This window comes from Mesocricetus auratus, unplaced genomic scaffold, assembly GCF_017639785.1.
Source record: "Mesocricetus auratus isolate SY011 unplaced genomic scaffold, BCM_Maur_2.0 Super-Scaffold_100013, whole genome shotgun sequence".
NCBI lineage: Eukaryota > Metazoa > Chordata > Mammalia > Rodentia > Cricetidae > Mesocricetus > Mesocricetus auratus.
The window spans coordinates 74,943,487-74,962,251 of NW_024429196.1; the positions used below are offsets into that span (position 1 = coordinate 74,943,487).

An 18,765-nucleotide genomic window follows, 5' to 3' on the forward strand; every position below is an offset into this window, starting at 1 on the left:
TAAAAAACTGCATAGGAACTAATACAACGGTGTTCACTTAAAATTTTCAGGGGAAGCCGGGTGGTGGTGGCACACACCTTTAATTCCAGCACTCAGAGGCAGAGGCAGGCAGATCTGGGTGAGTTTAAGGTTAGTTCTACAGAAGTAGTCCCAGGACAGCCAGAGCTACACGGAGAAACTCTGTCTCATAAAATAAAAACAAACAAACAAAATTCCAGGGGAAGAATGGCAGGTCACATTTCTTTTTTCCTGGCTTACAATTCTTAACTGGGTAAATGCAGCAAGATAAACGTATAGGTCACTAAATGAAAGGTAACAGTAAGCAGTGGGGTTCAACACCTTTGGTGCATTCAAAAGGATGCTGGGTTCAGTCAACGTTCAGAATCGTGCAGTGCAGTGAATGAACTTGGGTAGTATGTCAAAGATTAGCGATGCCATCATTCAGGGACACATAGTGAATGAGTGGAGAAATACCTCTTCACGCCTTTAATCCCATCACTCAGGAGACAGAGGTAGGTGGATCTCTGTGAGTTTGAGGCCAGCCTGGTTTACAAAGCGAGTTCCAGGACAGCCTCCAAAACAATACAGAGAAACCCTGTCTTGGAAAACCAAAACAAGAAGAAAAAAAAAAAAATCCCACCCCAAAGCGCATAGCAGATATACAAAGAAAAATCTCCATATTGAACATATTGAAATTAGATTTCATACAAACATAGATAAATATATTTAAATTTTAACTATAAGCAAATCCAAACAGACTGTTGTAAAACAGAATACTATTCACAATTGTCTGAATAGATCTTATAAAACATAAAAGTCAGGATGCTGAGTGGGTGCTGCTGCTGGTAACAACGACAGGGACCATTATAATTAATGCACACCATCAACCCAGCAATAATGGTTCTGGTCAACTTCCAGTCCTAAGAAATTCAAGATTTTCTCCTCCTTCCTCTGCCTGATTTGGTCCGTGACCGGAAAGTAAATTGGTCTTTAAAATCCACTAAGCAGTTTGTGGCTTCTGAAACAGGAACAAAAGACTTGATGGGAGACTCATTAAAGTTGAGCTGTGATAGGGAACTCTGCATCTCTCCACTACAGCTAGCCTCTTCCACCTCTGGTGAAGGTATCCTAGACAGAAAGAAAACATTCAAGTGAGACAGTGTGTGTGTGTGTGTGTGTGTGTGTGTGTGTGTGTGTGTGTGTGTGTGTGTGTGTGTGTGAGATATGTCCATCCAGCTCTTTAAATTTTTTATTTTATGTGTAAAGATGCCTGCATGTATGTCTGTATACCATATGTATGCCTGGTGTCCTTCAAGGACAGAGGAGAGTGCTGGCTCTCCTGGGACTGGAGTTACATACAGATGGTTGAGGCCACCATGCAGATGCTGGGAATTGAGCCTGAGTCCTCTGGAAGGGCAGTCACTGCTCTTAAGCACTCAGCCATGAACTCAAAGATCAGTTTGCATCTGCCTCACAAGTACTGGGATTAAAGATGTGGCCAACCATGCCTGGTTTTAAGTTCAATATGAAGCTGGTAAGCACCAAGTATGGGCTATGAGCTATAGTGGGGACCTTAAATATGTTAGCACACATAGTCTCTGTAATACTCTAGCTGTGTAAGTTGTACCGTCCTGCTTCCACAGAGAGGCTAGTGGATAAGTCACACAAATCACTAAAGCCATGGAGAAATGGAGAGACTATAGAATCAAATCCGAATTCCCAAATCTGCTACAATTCAGGTTTGGATGGGAATTGAAAAGAAAAAAAGGATTAACACATAACCCTACTTATTTAAACATCAATACAGCTATCCAACCGATTCCTAATGCAGATGTAACAGGATCAACAAGTTAACGAGTTGCATTAGTTCTACAGTGATTTCTATTTTAATGTTTTAATTATCATTTTACATAGAGAATCCAGCATCAGGCTTACACTTGCCAGAGCTGCTGACAGACACACTTCAGTGCATACCCCAACTTACCTGAAGGTTCTTGCTTCTGAAGACTTGGTTTTTTTCTCTACACCTGGAGAGATAAAAGTACTAACATTAGCAGTCATAGCTTCTCACTGTCTGGTGCTTTTCATCAGGCCTATTCAAGCAGCTCAGATCTCCAATCCTTAGACCAATGGAATGCTCACATTAGCATCCAGCAGGCTCAGCTGCAGGTGAACACTTCTGAATGAATCATTCCTGAATAAATCAACTTCAGATCTAGACTCAGGCAATAAGGGCGGCAGGGGGGAAATCTGCCACCTGAGAGATTCATGACCTGGTGATCTAGAAGCAGGATGTGAGACAGGCTCTTTCTACAGTCATCACAAAAACAAAACAGATTTGCTTGGTGGTAATAAACTATTATAACTAGACAGTGAGCAAAAAGTTACGTTCAATTGCATTTGGTAAACTGTAACAACAGCAGCTAACAGGAACAGAAAGAGCAGTAGCATGTACCGCCCATCAAAGGCCAGGGACACAGTCAGCCTTCCTGCAATCTCTGAAGTCAGTATTACTGACGCTCCTGATGAGTCTACTCTGATGATCCCTAAACGCTACAGACACAAAGAGGAATTACTTCCACACTTCCACAATTTCTTAGGAGTATAAGTTGGGACAGTAAGCTAAAAAAAAAAAAAAAAAAAAAAAAAGGTAACATATGAATGATTTACAAACATTCAGAAGCGGCAGTAATGTCTGCACGTGTGGTTTTCCATGACTGTTCCTATAGGACATCTATTTTCTGGCATGCTTTGCAATCTGGAGCAACCACCCCCCCAATTTAACAGGCAGTCCTGACACTAGACTTTATAAAGCATTACAGTAAACCTATGATGGATAAGACAGGGTATCTTTTCATCCTTCCTTGGGAAGAAACAGCCTAGGTTAAATTTCAAAGGTCAGCTGACTGGCTCCAAAAAGCTTCACTCATAATCCCCAACAACCAGGGGAAGGAAGGCTGAGATGTGCTATCTTCACTGGCCTACACAGAAACCCAGAAAATTAAGTCTCGGGGTCTTCACCTGTGGTCTTGTGCTCAGACTGTTCCAAGAGACTGAGAAGTCGACCTTGACCTTGGCCTTTTTCCTGTGATAGAGAAAAACAAGACAGAAGTATTACTTCATGGCAAGATTTAAAACACAATTGACTTACTGTTGTGGAATAATCTTTTTGTACACTCTGAAGAAGAGTCACTCTGATTGGTTTAATAAAAAGCTGAATGGCCAATAGCTTGGCAGGATCTCCGGGCAGAGAGAACACTGGGAAGAAGAAGGCAGAGACGCCAGGAGACGCAGAGCAAGCAGGATGGGCAGTATGGAGGTAATAAGGTCATAAGGCAGAAAGTAAATTAATAGAAATGGCTTGATTTAAGTAATAAGAGCTAGTTAGAAACAAGCCTAAACTAAGGCTAAGCTTCCGCAATTAATATAACTTTCCATAGCCGGGCGTTGGTGGCGCACGCCTTAAATCCCAGCACTTGGGAGGCAGAAGCAGGTGGATCTCTGTGAGTTCGAGGCCAGCCTGGTCTACAAGAGCTAGTTCCAGGACAGCCTCCAAAGCCACAGAGAAACCCTGTCTCGAAAAACAACATATATATATATGTTTTATATATATATAAAACTTTCCATGTCATTTTTGTGAGCTGGTGGCCCAAAGAAAAGCCTGACTACAGTTTAGCCCAGATCAAATCTTTACCGGAAGGAAACTGTGGTGGCACAGCTGGCACTAGGTTATTAGTCTTTGCTTTGTAATAAATGAGAGTAGATGAGAAGAACAGCAACTGTAATGAAGGGGTTAAAACACTATATCAGGAACCTAGCTTTCCAGGGGTGGTGTACACCTTTAAGCCCTGGACTCAGCGTGCAGAAGCAGGAAGATCTCTCTCAGTTCAAGGGCGGTAAAGGCTACACAGGGAGACCCGATAAAAAAGAAGAAAAGAAAGGAAGAGGAGGAGGGAGTGGGAGACAGAAAGGGGTGAAGGGGGAACTGACAGACTCAAGGATGGCTTCAGCATCAAATCAAATCCATCCACAAATCACATGGACGAGCTTTGGGCTGGGGGTGGCTTGAGGACTAAGAACAGGCTGCTCTTTCAGAGGCCTGGAGGTCAATTCCCAGTACTCACTTGGTGGCTCACAACTGCCTGTAATTCCAGTTCAAAGGACTCCTGGGCCTCTGGCCTCTGGCATCCTAGGGCACTGGATGCATGTACATACCCTCACACAGACACATACACACATATCCATAACCAAAATTAATAAAAAGTAAATCTTAAGAAAAAGGAAAAGCTTCTGCCCTATGTTAAATTTGAGGATTTTTTTTTGGGGGGGTGGGGGTCGACACAGGGTTTCTGTATGTGTAGCTTTGGCTATTCTGGAACTTGCTTTGTAGACCAGGCTGGACTGGAACTCATAAGAGATCTACCTGACTCTGCCTCCCCAGTGCTGGGATTAAGGCCTGTGCCACCACTGCCCGGCAAGAAGTTAATTTTTTTTAATGCTATCTAGTAATCCTTTATTTTAATCAGTCACAACCTCCAGTCCATACTTGTTTATTTTTACATAAGAATTAATTTCTGGCTGAATGTCTATATAAGAATTAAATCCTTGCTGACTATCTAACACTGCAAATGTAGAGCATCTTCAATGCTTCTCAGAGTTGACTGATATTTTGATTTTATTATCATCAGTCCTAAGAACACTGCTTCACATAAATACATACAAAAAATTGACAGGTATATGCTTAGGGCCATTTCAGAAACTGATGGAAATTTGTCTTAATCCCAAGCCAAATTTCAATATGAAATTTTTAGGCAGCCCACATTATCAACTCAAATAGCAATTTTTTAAATTAAACATTCTCACAAAATACAATCAAACATATAGTAATTTGGGAATAGGATATTGCTATAGAAGTGACTGCTGTGAAAAAAGAGGACCTGAGTTTGGGTCCCAACACAAATTTAAAAGATGGCATGGTCCCAAGCAGCTACAACCTGCATGAGGACTGGGGTAGACAAAGGCAGATTCCTGGAGCTAACTGGCTAGCAAGTTTAGCTCATCAATAACACCAGGTTCTATGAGAGGTAAGTTGGGCACCTGGCATAAACATAGGCACCTGCATGGTAAAATAATATTAAAAGTTATGCTTTTCACAATTAAACCATTATGTTTTTATAAGAGTAGAAACTATATGTACTGTAAAAAGCATAGCAATTAAAACTGCCATAGTCTTGAATCTGAGTGGATGAGTTTGAGGCAGCATCCTTAATCTGTAAACCCCAGGTCCAGTGAGAGACCCTGTCTCAAAATAGGTAGATGATTCCTGAGGAATAACACCCAAGTCTGACCTCTGGCTTCCATATATAAATGCACACATATGCTCGCTCGCGCTCTCCCTCTCTCTCTCTCTCTCTTTCTCCCTCCCCTTCTCTCCCCCCCCTCTCTCTCACACACACACACACACACACACACACACACACACACACACACACATCCTTACAAGCACAAACTCTGTATGGAGATAAACAGGAAAGACAGGAGGGAAGATAGGTAGAGCAGAGTTGTAGCTTTTCCTAAAGCACGTACCTCTGGCTTCCTCAGCCGTGGCTGCTGTTTCCCCTCCACAGCTGCACACACTCTTGTTCTCTTACTCCCTTCAGGCCCCTCTCCTCCGTCACCCCTTGCAAGCTGGAGACAGGCCTCCACATGGCACTGATACTCTCCAAGTGGAACCAGGGACTTACACAGGTAACACTTCTCCTTCCTGGGTAATCAGAAGAGGGGTGGGAGGGAAAGCAGTTTTAAGATCTGTTTTTGCCTGTGAGCTCTTGGAAGGCTTCAAATTGTCTTTTTACATCTCAAAAACGTCTGCAGAGGGGACTTGTCAACCAATGCAGATTCACTCAGTGGGATCACCAATAAAATTAACCCTATGCCAATCATAAGGACTAAATGATTAGCAGTTGTCCCTGGCTGTTTCTCTGTATCCTGCTGTTGCAGCAGTGGGATGGTAATGAAATCAGCTCTTCTAACTATCTCAAACAATGCTGATTGCTCCTCAGACATAAAACAGTCTGTCAAACTCTTCTGAAATTAAGTGTAATCATTTCTTCAAAGAGAAGTTAAATTTCTGACAGAAAAGTGAGTACCAAAAGCATTAACCCAACAGTGAGAGTTTTACCATTAGTGGATGAATGTGTTTGGTTAGTAAACCCAGTCTGTCTATATACTAACTTCCTTAACGCTGTAACCTGACGCAGCAACTAGGAAGTTACTAAAACACGTGGCTCTGCCAGAAGTTTTTGCACAAGAACATAGTTACTGTCGTCTTCTTATAACAAAGTCGCTCTGAGGAAAGAAAGAGTGTTCTTGATGACAGAGCTGTGGGAGTTGGTGAAGAATACTTAAGAGCTATTTTCTCTGTGGTCAGTACCTTTCAACATAATTTCTCAATTCTTCAGTCCCCAAGGTTGTTACAGCTAATGAATATCAGAGCTCACAGTTGACTCACAAGTTCATCTTAAACTTCTCTTTCTGACCATTACTGTTCAGTAACTATGGCAAACGATTTGCTCTATGGAAGATTTTCTCTAAAGGACAATAAAATAATAAAAAGAGCATCTCAAACTACTAAGTTACCTGGAAGAATGCGAGTAAATCTCTACCTTATGAGAAAAGTTAGATTAGTATATCTTCAAAGTTTGTCAATTACTGCAAAAAGCACTATTAATTCTTACTATTAGATTAGTACAAAAGTAATTCTGTTTTCTGCACTGTTGAAATTTGCCATTTGATAATGAAATATACTCTTAAATAAACATAGTTATGACATACATCATTTTAATGTACATTTTTCACTTTACTGTTTTTTGGTAATGGCATATTACCCATTGTTTATATTTATTTTGCAATATGGAAATGGGGTGAAACAAATATTTGAGCAGTTTTATTTGGCAAAATGTGGTAAAACAGCTGAGGCAATCTGCAGCATCAACAGGTTTCTGGTCCAGGAACTGATAAGGACACACAGAACAGTGGTGGCTCAGAGCCTTGAAGGTAAGGGGCTTAGTGGTGCCACAGGAGCAACAAAGAGCACACTGAAGCAGACTCTCGTCCTTGACTCAAGAAGCTGCCAAAGCTCAGTGTGAGCAATGCAAGTTGTTCTAGCATTTGAGGCAAAGAATCCAAAAGGTGAAAAGGTTTGACAAATGGGTGTCTCATGATTGAACTGGGGAAAAAAAAAGAAAATTTAAGTTGTTTTGAACTGCAATTCCTCTTATTCTACAGAATAGCAAACCATTTCTTACTAAGACTGTGACAGGTAACAAAACGGAATTGTGCATGACAGCTAGAGATGACCAACTAGTTCAGTGGCTGGACCAAGAGGCTCTACAGCACTTCCCACAGGCAAACTTGTACCAAACAAGGCCAGAGCTAACTCTTTAGAGTCTGCTGCTGGTCTGAATCTAGGGAGACACTATGTCTGAGACATGTGATGGTCAGCAAGCTAACGAGATGCAGCACTGAGAACTGTGGTGCCTGCAGCCAGCACTGGCCAACAGAAAGACTCCAAATTCACCTTAGGACATCAGACGGCATAAGGTGCAACCAACACTTCTAAAGTTGAACAAATTGGTTACAAAATTCTGATTTATCTGACCTCCTTCCAATCAGCTATCACTTTTTCAAGCATCTTCACAACTTTTAAGAAAAATGTTCTATAATCAGACAATTGCAGAAAATGCTTTCTATGGCGGTTAACAACAGGCTCTGGATAAAAGTTCTCTCTCTCTCTCTCTCTCTCTCTCTCTCTCTCTCTCTCTCTCTCTCTCTCTCTCTCTCTCTCCCCCTTTTTCCTGATGCCCCCGTCCTCCCCCCTCCCCTTTCCCCTTTTTATGATCCCTTTCCTTAATAAAACCCCTGGGAGGGAGGTACTTGTCACTAAGCCTGATGATCTGAGTTCAATCCCTGGAGCCTACATGGAAAGAGGAAATCAGTTCCTACACACTGTCCGCTGACCTCCACACACAATTTGGCAAGAGGGAGAGGAAGAAAGATACTTTCCAAGAGTTCCTCAAATCCTGAAGCATGAATTTGTACTCTACAGGAAGAAACAAACATATTTCACTGGCAAAAATGCACTGACTATAAAGGTTCCTATTTTGATTAATAAAGTGTGGTTGAACCTAGTCATAATTTAGAATTCATGGTCTAAAACCACAGTTCCTTTGTACTAAACTAATACAGGAGAGACAACAGCACTATAGGGAAGACCTGGACATTTAAATTAAAGTCAGGCAGACTTTAACTGTTACTGTTGGCCACATGACTTAGTTATAAATAATTAACCTTTATTTGAGAGAGAGAGAAAGAAAGAAAGAAAGAAAGAAAGAAAGAAAGAAAGAAAGAAAGAAAGAAAGAAAGAAAGAGGGAGGGAGGGAGGGAGGGAGGGAGGGAGGGAGGGAGGGAGGCAAAAGTTGCTGAGAGCATAGTTCAGCTGCTGACTGCTTTCTTAGTTCGTACAAGGTCCTGTATTCAATTCCTAGCACTTGAAGGGGTGGGGAGAGAAGAGAGAAAAAAAAGTCTATGCCACTCCACTGTTTATTATAAAGTAAATGAAGTATCTGCAATGATGACTGACATATTCATTAAACAGCTAATTAAGTGCTATCTCAGATGCATCTTACCAGATGTTGAATATAAACAAAGATGAAAACGAGTATCTACACACCCTAACAGTGTCTTGTCCAAGAACACAGAGATTGTAAAACAAACTTAAGCAATATGAGGATATAGTTCAAGAGGTCTATACTGAAGCAAGACCCCAGAGAAGGAAGAAGTTATTAGTGGTACTAACTTACTGCTAGATAGTAATAGGGAGTTCTGATTTACTATTATATTGTGGAATGATTACAATTTAACAAGCTAGAAGAGTTTTTAATGTTTTTACCACAAAGAAATGATGAATGAATAGATGTTTAACCAGATTTTAAACATTACACAATGTATACATGACTCAAACATTATATGGGACTCCATTAATTTGCACAAACTTAATGGAATTTTCACAATTAGCTTTTAAAATGGAGATTATAGAAAATCATAACTTGTCAAAATACAAAGAATGAATGATTGTGGGGAGCCCAGCCTTAAAGGATGTATCTACAATACAATCCCTGAACCTGAGGCTCAGGGAACATCTTGGAAAAGGAGGGCTGGAGAGATGGCTCAGCAGTGATGAGCACTGGCTGCTCTTCCAGAGGTCCTGAGTTCAAGTCCCAGCAACCACATGATAACTCATAACCATCTACATGCAGACAGAACTCTCATATATAAAAAAAATTTTGGAGGGGGGTTGGTTTTTGAAGACAGGATTTCTCTGTGTAGCCCTGGCTGTCCTGGAACTCACTCTGTAGACTAGGGTTGGCCTTGAACTCACAGAGATCCAATTGTGTCTGTCTCCCAAGAGCTGGTATTAAAGATGTGAGCCTCAGCCACCCACACAGCCAGAGGAAAGAAGTCTACTGTGAGACTGTGTTTCCTGAAAGCTACACCTGTATCTCAACAATATGGCTTGACCAACAGAATGGTAAAGTGGAAGGGGGAACCCACACAAAGACCCACAGTCAACTCATGACTCCTTGAGACAGGGGATTAGTCTCTCCTAGGGATGAGCCCCTAACTAGTTATCTAATTCCAGTGGTCAACCTAGAAATCAAACACTAAACATACTCAGCAGGTTGTATTTATGTGTGTCTGTGTTATGCACAAGCATAACAATAATAATCAAAGAAAAGAGGACATGAATTTGAAAGGGAGAAGGGGGGTACACGGGGAGTTGGAAGGCGGAAAGGGAGAAGGGAAAGTATGTATATATTTTAATGAAAATAAAGTTTTAATGAAGAAAAAACCTGAAAACAAAGGTTTCTGCCTAATATCTCACCAGTCTAATACACTGTTAGAAGTAGATTTACTTTCAGGAGGCAGCCTGTATACCTGACCCCTTCCTCAGAATGTACTCTCTTAGTCAAGATACAACCCACATCCCAAGGAAGTCTTCAATATTGCTCAACTTCTTGCAACTCAACTTCTATACAACATTGCAAAATGTTCACTGCTTCCCCAAAGCACTAAACACCAATATATAAACTCAAAGAAAACACAAACCTAAGAACAATGCAGAAACAGGATCATTTTTTAATGTACTGAAAAGGAATAGATAGGAGGTATACACTGAAATAAACTATTAATAGAAAAAAGAAGTAATACAGGCTTTCAAACAATAAAGGAAGGACGGGCAACCAAAGAAATACATGGTAACAGGAACTGGTCTCTTCACTGTCCAAGCAATGGTGTGTTAGACAAGATGAATTTGATGAATACACTGTGCCTACTTACTTGTTGATGTCCAGGGCAGTCTGTGTAGCTGTCCTACCGTCACGTTTGTTCTTGGCCTCTCTTTGTCTCCGAGTCAACACTTTCACATTTATAAAAAAGAAAAGAAAAGAAAAAGTTAGTAGGCAGTAGATTGAGGGTATAAAAGAAACGACAACATTCATATGAAGAAGCAGTTTAAAACTGTTCTGTGGGGAAGAAGTCCCCTGACTGGAAAACCACAACCTTTCTAATACTGAAAATAATACTTGTAACCAAAACTGCCAGCCACAAGACATTCCCTGTTTACCAAACCATGATATCTAAAATTACAGATCACACCAAGGAAGATGTCTGTGTACTACTTATACCTGTAGTAATCAAGGAAGGGACATATACATCCCCCCCCCCATTCTGTCTGATACGAAACATATTTCAATAAAGTACTCTGTGAAATGCAGTCATGATAGCTACAAGTGAATACCACTGACACAAGCCCCAATCCTTACACGTCCTTCCCTGTTCCATTTGTAAGGAAGGAAGGTTGGAACAGTGAGCACAGCTGGTCTCTTCCACTATACTAGGACCACCTCTGACTTCTACTGGGTATAAATGGGTTCAGTATAGGCGATATAAACATTTGTATCAAAAGATATCTGCTTATAAAATCATAATTCCTCTTAATGACCTTGCAGGTTATTTAATCAAGTGTTTGCTAGTCTTTGCCATAAAAACACTAACCATTTCTCTTCAAAACATGCCTTCTTCACACTTACCACATCACAGAGAATTTAGAAATCTTAGACATAACCTAGCCTGTGAATTACTTGAATTTTCAGATTGTATAATCTGGGTTATACCCGCAATTGAATAAACATCAATTAGGTTGCAGTTAAGTACTTGTCACAAAAGCATAAGGAACTGAGTTTGATCCCTAGCACCCATGTAAAAAAACAGGATATGATCAGGTCTGATGTCACACACCTTTAATACTAGAACTTGGGAATCTGAGGCAGGCAGATCTCTGTTAGTTCGAGGCCAGTCTGATCTACAGAGCGAGTTCCAGAACAGTCAGCGATACACAGAGAAAGGGGGTGCTCTCTCCCCTGGTGAGCTGTGCTCACAGTTTCATTATGTTCATGTGTATGAAGGCATGTGTTTCTTTTCCTTCTTTTTTATTTCACCCAAGCTGTTCTAGAACTTACTATGTAGCACACATTGGTTTCACCTTAAATTCCTGACCTTCCTGCCTCTGCCTCCTCAGTGCTGGGATGACACTGCCCTTAAATCCGATACCTGAGCTGAAGCGCCAGAATCTATCACAGGACCCACATTGCGGAGGCAAAGAACTGATCTCCACATATGTGGTAAGACATTCATGCTTCCCCCGCCCCCACTCAAATATACACACATACTACTCATATATGAAATTAAACTGAATAAAACCCAAAGTACATATCACATACAAAGGTCTTATGAATTACTCAGAGGGGGGTCTCTAAGCTGATTAATCATGCAACTAATTTAATCAGAGATTCATAATTGCAGCTAGCATTTATTAAATATCTAGGCATAATGCTTTATATATCTACTCAAATCTATTACAAAGTGTCTTAGATTCTCATGACCCTGCTGTTAGACTAATTTTATAAGTGAGGAGCCTGTTTCTGAAATAGGTAAATATTAGCCAGCTGGCAAATATTACTGATAAAATTTAAATGTAGACCTGCCCACCTTCAGAGCCCACATTCTGTCCACTCTATCATACTGCCGCAAACAAAATGTTTACTGCTCTCCCAGCTTTACCCTTGCCCCCCCATTCTAATAATCTGTTATCCTACAGCAACCTTAGTGACCCTTAAAATTACCATCCCCAGCTTAAATGTTCATTTTCCCCAAGTCAGACTCCTTTTTATAGCTAAGAACTCTGTGATCTGTCCACCTGCCCCTCCCTAGTTATTTTCTAGTCTGTTTTCTCAATCTCATTTGCTCCACTCCAGCTATACTCAAGCCGGTTCATATGCAAGTCTTTGGTACTGTTTTTTCCTCTCTGTTCCGAACCGCCTGAGTCAGAGCTTCTGTTGCTGTGATGAACATCACTTGACCACAAGCAACTTGAGGAGGAAGGGTTACTGCAGCTTTCCGTTTCACAGCACAGTCCACCACTAAAGAAAGTCCAGGCAGGAACTTGAAGAAGCTGTGGCAGAGGCCATGGAAGATGCTGCTTACTGGCTTACTCTTCAAGGCTTGTTCAGTCTGCTTCCTTATAGCATCCAGGACCACCAGCTGAGGGGTGGCACTGCCCACAATAAGCTGGGCCCTCCCACATAAATCATCAATCAAGAAAATGTACCACAAACTTGCCCAGTCCAGTGGGGACATTTTCTCAACTGAGGTTCCCTTTTCCCAAATAACTCTAGCTTCTGTCATAAAACTATCTAGCACAGGAACATAGTTTCTTCCTGTGGTAGCTATTATCAGTTGTTAACTTGGGTATATCTGTAATGAATTACAATCCAGAAATTGAAGGAACATCTGTGAGAGATTTTTTTTGCTTGGTTTGAAATGGGTGAATGCACTTTTAGTCTGGACCTTTGGTGTAGGAAGACACACGCCTTTGACCTGGATCTGAGGAGGAAGATACACCTTTAATGTGGGCCATACCTTCTGCTGGAAGCCTGTATAAGGACATAAAAGAAGGAAGCTTTTGCTGGTTGCCTGCTTGCCCTTGCCTTGCTAGCACATCCCTTCCTCCACTGGCTTAGAGCCTCCTCCTTTGGGATTTCAGCTATGCTGAAGACAGCCGAGTCATCCAGTACTGGGCCTTGGACTTTCCACTCACAGCCAGCCACTGTTGGATTAGCTAGACTGCAGCCTGTAAGTCACCCCACTAAACCCCCTTTCTACATAGATTCACTCTATACACTGCTGCTCCAGAGGACCCTGACTAGTGCACTTTCTCACCTTAAAACTCCCTCACATTCCTCGAATGCCACCTTCTTTTTATATTACTTTTTATTTTTATGTGAATTATTCAGGGGTCAGAAGACAGGGTCAGATGCCCTGGAACTGGAGTCACAGACAGTCATACATCACTGTGTAGGTGCTGGGAATGAAACGCAGGCCCTCTGCAAGAGCAGCAGATGCTCTTAACTGCTGAGCTAACTCTCCAGACCCAAATGCCACCATCTTAAATGGGACCTTTCTGACAACTATTTTAAATTGTTACATCGGTACTCCCTATTCCCTCCTCGTGCTTTATACTCCCCACCCCCTAAAATATTTATCACCAGGCTAGATAGTTATATCTAGTTTAGGTAGTTATATGTCACACAAGCATGAGTTTAATTCTCAGAACCCACATAAAAAGTTGGGTATGATGTTATATGCTAGTAATCCTAGCACTAGGGAAGTGGAGACAGGAAGATTTCCGGAGCTCACTAGCTAGTCAGCCTAGCCTTAACTGTCAAACTCCAGGTCCTAGTGAGAAACCTTGTCTCAAAAAACAAAGTAGATGGCTCCCATGGAATAACAACCGAGGTTGACCTATGCACACACATATCAACATCCACACTGACATGTTGCTTTCTTATTTTTTTCTGGTTTATCTTCCATCACTAGAACGTACATTCCATGAGATTAGTGACTTTTCATATTAATTCAATGTATCTGATATACAATAGGTATTAATACATACTTGCTGAATAAATAAGTAGGGAGCTTTATTTTTCCTAAGTATTTACAAAAAAATGATCTCCAATGTATAAAATAAAATAAAATACAAAGGCAGCTTGCCTTTATTCTAGCCTGGATCAACATAGTGAATCTTACCGCCTGCAAACAAACCTTTTAAAGAACATTCAATTTTTTATAGTTCTGATCAGATAGCCATGTCACTTAAATAAACTGAGCACACAAGCCAGCTTCACTACACTGTAATACTGTAATCAAATAAAACTTACAGTGAAGTTAATCAGACGCATCTTTAATGACATGCATAACTGTTATTGTGCTGCACGGTAACTAGGCATAAATGGTAGACATTTCTTGTAGATGATGCTAATTACTATTCCTGTTACACAGCCAAACCAGCGTGTCTAGCATCAGCTTCAGAGAGACAGAAAGGAGGGAGAATCTTGTACTTAGCTCTGAGGGGTAAGAACTCTCTTACTCTCCTCCCCAGGAATTATGCAAATGGTCACCAGGCTCAGTTATATGGCTTATTCCCATTCTCAAGATGGGAAACTTTCCCTCTGCAGTATGAGAAGCCTGCCATCCAAGATTTAGAAACTATTTTGAGAGGAACTAATTTCCATCTCTAGCAAGGAAAATGTGGGCACAGGCAAAATGATGAAAACTAAGAGGTCAGATTTGTCAAGGATCAGATGAAGGTCACACACCCTGGTAAGTATTTCACATATTCCCTCACTTCCCCAGCCTACCTAGATCCCCAAATTGTTCCCAAAAAAACAAAGCAGTGAGCAGACTACAGGATGGTTCCAGTAAGGAGTCCCTGCTCTAGAATGTCCTAAAAGGTCTAAACTGCCACCTGTCACAGTCCAGCTAAAACTCAGCCTACGAGGACAGAATCCCAATTCACTGCCCTTCTCTCCCCACTGGACTCATTCGCAGGGTTATTCAACTTGGGTATAAACCATGCACTCTAAGCAACTGTAATTACTTTCCTGAGTAAAAATGTACTTTCTCACTAACATCACAAACTCTTGGTAGCAGAAACCTTGTTTTAAAACTTCTCTAGTAACTCACATAAAGGACTACCACTAATTTTTAAAAAGCATGTTCCAGGGGCTGGAGATGGCTTGGTGATTAAAAGTGCTTGCCAAACAGTCATGAGGGCAGGGTTTGGATCCTAGCACCCATGTAACAAGCTGGGTGTCCCACAAGTGCTTGTAACCCCACTTCTGAGCAGAGCGAAGACAGGAGGAGAGTGGAACTTGCTGATATGTGAGCCCATGTTCAGAGAGACCTGCTCCTGCCCCAAAGGAACAGGGGGAGCGTACTGGAAGAGGACACTCTATGCCCTCTTCTAGCCTCTACACATGTGGGACTCAGGGGTCAGAATTAGGTCATCAGGTTGGTGGCAGATGACCTTACCCACTGGCCCATTTCACCTGCTTGGGATCTCTGAGATATCACATGGGTGGTAAGCAGGAAAATCCAGTAGAATTATTAGTCTACTCCAGTTATCTTTAGAGATGGTCACTTCTGAATATTTAGGGTCATGGATGGCTGGGCTGCCAACTCATATACCACCACTGTGGATGAGCCAAGTGGTCCTTTCTGGAAATTTTAACTTACGAACTACTTCACAAATGTATAAGTTCAGATTTAAATACACCTAAGGTATAAAGATCAAGTGGCACTAAGAAGGTTGCAACAATTCCAGTTACTTAAGGCTTACATTCACTTGTATGCTGGATCATGGAGAGCTAACTACGCTGACACAAATTTACTTACAGGTTAAAAGCATAAGACAGAAAGGCAGAATCTGGATGGAAAAACAAGGGATATAATTAACAAGAATATTTTCTTGGTCCACATCTCAGATACACAATATCAAAACTATGGCTTTGGTATACTTAGAAAGGTGACCCACAGTTTCAGCATAACCCAGAAAAGACTTCGGGACACATTTATGAATTAGGGACAGTTTTAACAACTGTCTCTAAGTGGAATGTCTATTGAAATAAACCACAAGACATTTCTTTTAAATAAAAAATGGACCATGCTAGAACTTAAGTTCCTTAGGAGTCTCAGCATGTAAATATACAAGCTGAGATGCAAAGTCTACTGCAGAGTATTAGCTTCTCAGGTATTCACAGTGAAGAGCAAATGGAACCTTAAGTGGAACGCTTTACCTTTACCTTTTCCTGAGGAACTGGGTACAAGGTAATACATCTACTAAGCATAAGAAACACAATGAACTAGAAACTAATTATATACAAACAACAGCAACTTTGAAGATAGAGCTATTTCTCCTGCACTGTATTATACAGGATTACAAAAGTACTATGCAAAAAAAGTTAAGAGTTACCCTGTCAGATGGGTATGGAGGCGCACACCTTTAACCCTAGCATCAGAAGGCAGAGGCAGAGGATCTCTATGAGTTCAAGGCCAGCCTGGTCTACACAATGAGCTCCGGGCCAGTCAAGGCTACATGGTGAAGCCCTGTAGCTACATGGTGAGTTTTTACCTGTTTCCTGCTCTATCAGGCCATTGCAGTACATGGCATGCTGTTCAATCTTTGTGGGAAGAAAGTCTTGGCCACACAGTGGGCAGGACACCTGGGCACGAGATGAGAATGCAGAAGTGGGATTTGCTTTCTCACCATCTCTTCTATCAACCTAAAGAGCATAGCAAACAACAATTGTAAGTAGCAGCTTTAATTCAAGTCTTTTCCCCCACAGAGCAAGACACATCCACATTTTATTTACTTTCAAAGAAACAACACCTATCAGTTTATACCAGATTCAAATTCAAGGATTGAAAGCAAAGGCTTAAGTATTTAAATCCTAAGGAAGTCATTAGGTAAGACAATCAGTTTTACTGAAGCCTCTTCTTAAGTTTTCTCTCTCGCTCTGTAGTTGCCAGTATGCATGTAGAAGTTTGGGGGTTGCTTCTCCTCTCCTTCTACCTTGTTGAGGTAAGGTCTCTTGTTTCTACCAGGCAGATTGGCAGTCTTAGGGTCATGTGCGGCCCCCCCCCCATGAAACACCATGACCAAAAGCAACTAGGAAAGGAGCTTATTTCCACTTATAATTCCATATTACAGTTCATCATCAGAGACAGTCAGGGTAGGAAGCTGGGGACAGGAGCTGATGTAGAGCCATGGAGGAGGGCTGCTTACTGGCTTTCTCATCATGGCTTGTTCAGTCTTCTTTTTTTGTTGTTTTGTTTGTTTGTTGTTTTGTTTTTTTTGTGACAGAGTTTCTCTGTGTAGCTTTGTAGACCAGGCTGGCATCAAACTCACAGAGATCTGCCTGCCTCTGCCTCACAAGTGCTGGGATTAAAGGCGTGCGCCACCACCAGCTTCAGTCTTCATTCTTATAGAACCCTAGACCACCAGTCTAGGGTTGGAGCCACCCACAAAGGGCTGGGCCCTCCCACATCAATTACTAATTAAGAAAATGCCCTACAGGTTTGCTTATAGCCCAGTCATCTGGAGTCTATGTCAGCCGACATGAAACTAGCCAGCTCTCAAGCTTCCAGGCAGTTCTCCTGTCTCTACCAATCTTGATTTAGGAATTCTGGATGTGTTATCATCCAGTCTTTAATATGGATTTCAGGAATCAAACTCAGGTCATCAAGCTTGTACAGCAAGCACCTTTACCTGCTGAGCCATTTTACTGGCCCAAACTGATTATTCTGTAGGAAGTCAAGAGATTCAAGTGGGTCTGAAAGTTCTAGATGATACTATTCCAAGTCAGTCACTGAGCTTCTTATAAACCTAGGTTCTACTGTTCACACATGCTCTAAGAAAATACTATATTATGCATGTAAAACTATTTGAGTAAAAGGAGGAAGCAGGTACGCCCTAATTTGCAAGCAGTCTTGAGTTACTGAAGGTTAGTGGTTACTGAGAAGCTGCTTAGCATTCTAAAGTTCACTAAGCACAAAGATGTGATACAAAAGGAGTATCACCAGTGCTCACAGGAAAAACAAACAAGAAAAGACTATACTTGTCAGGCAGTGGTGCACACCTTTATCCCAGAAGTTGGGAGGCAGACGCAGGCGAACTCTTGTGAGTTATAGGACAGCCAAAGGGACACAGAGAAACTCTGGGGGGAGGGCAAGGGAAAAAAAACACTATATTGTTTTGTATTCATCCACTGTTCTATAAAATACAATGAATGCACCCATAACTATTAATGTATTTAGGAGGAAGGAATCTTATTGACTCACTGTAATTCAAATGACTTCTAACTACATTATACAAACCTCAGAAACTTTCTGAAAATTCTTATCTTAAAAATAAAGATATTTCCTCCCTCCCCCCCAATACCACTAAAGAGGCTATTTAAATATTTACTAGAAAGGAATTAAGGCAGAAGACTTGAGTAAAGCAGCTTTTACTAAGACCGTGTAATCAGATAAAACTATAAAATACCATACAGGCAAGATGGCTCAGTGGGTGTTTGACGCCAACTTGAGTTCAACCCCTGGAACCTACATGAATGGAGACAACCATCTCCTGTGAGTTGTTTTCTGACCTTCACACACACACACACACACATACACACCACACACAGACACAATCACACACACACACACCGTGTAGAATAAATAAGTAAAAACACCACATAATGAGATATTAAAAGTGCTACTCAGACACAGAATTCATAATCCCTCGTGGGTATGTCCAATCTTCAG

The 18,765-nt window shown here is 41.3% G+C and overlaps 1 protein-coding gene across 12 annotated transcripts in view; it reads right to left on the reverse strand.

The window, feature by feature from the left end:
- Window positions 1-455: 455 nt before the first annotated feature.
- The window catches only part of Uimc1 (ubiquitin interaction motif containing 1), a 63,140-nt gene continuing 44,830 nt past the window's right edge, over window positions 456-18,765 (reverse strand). For all 12 annotated transcript variants that reach the window (XM_040756019.1, XM_040756020.1, XM_040756027.1 and 9 more), the window contains 6 exons: window positions 16,589-16,739; window positions 10,399-10,477; window positions 5,587-5,764; window positions 3,022-3,085; window positions 1,985-2,027; window positions 456-1,128 (listed from right to left, as the gene is read on the reverse strand). In XM_040756019.1, coding sequence (XP_040611953.1) covers window positions 930-1,128; window positions 1,985-2,027; window positions 3,022-3,085; window positions 5,587-5,764; window positions 10,399-10,477; window positions 16,589-16,739 — 714 coding nt within the window. In that variant the 3' untranslated portion in view covers window positions 456-929. The remainder of the gene's footprint in view (window positions 1,129-1,984; window positions 2,028-3,021; window positions 3,086-5,586; window positions 5,765-10,398; window positions 10,478-16,588; window positions 16,740-18,765) is intronic.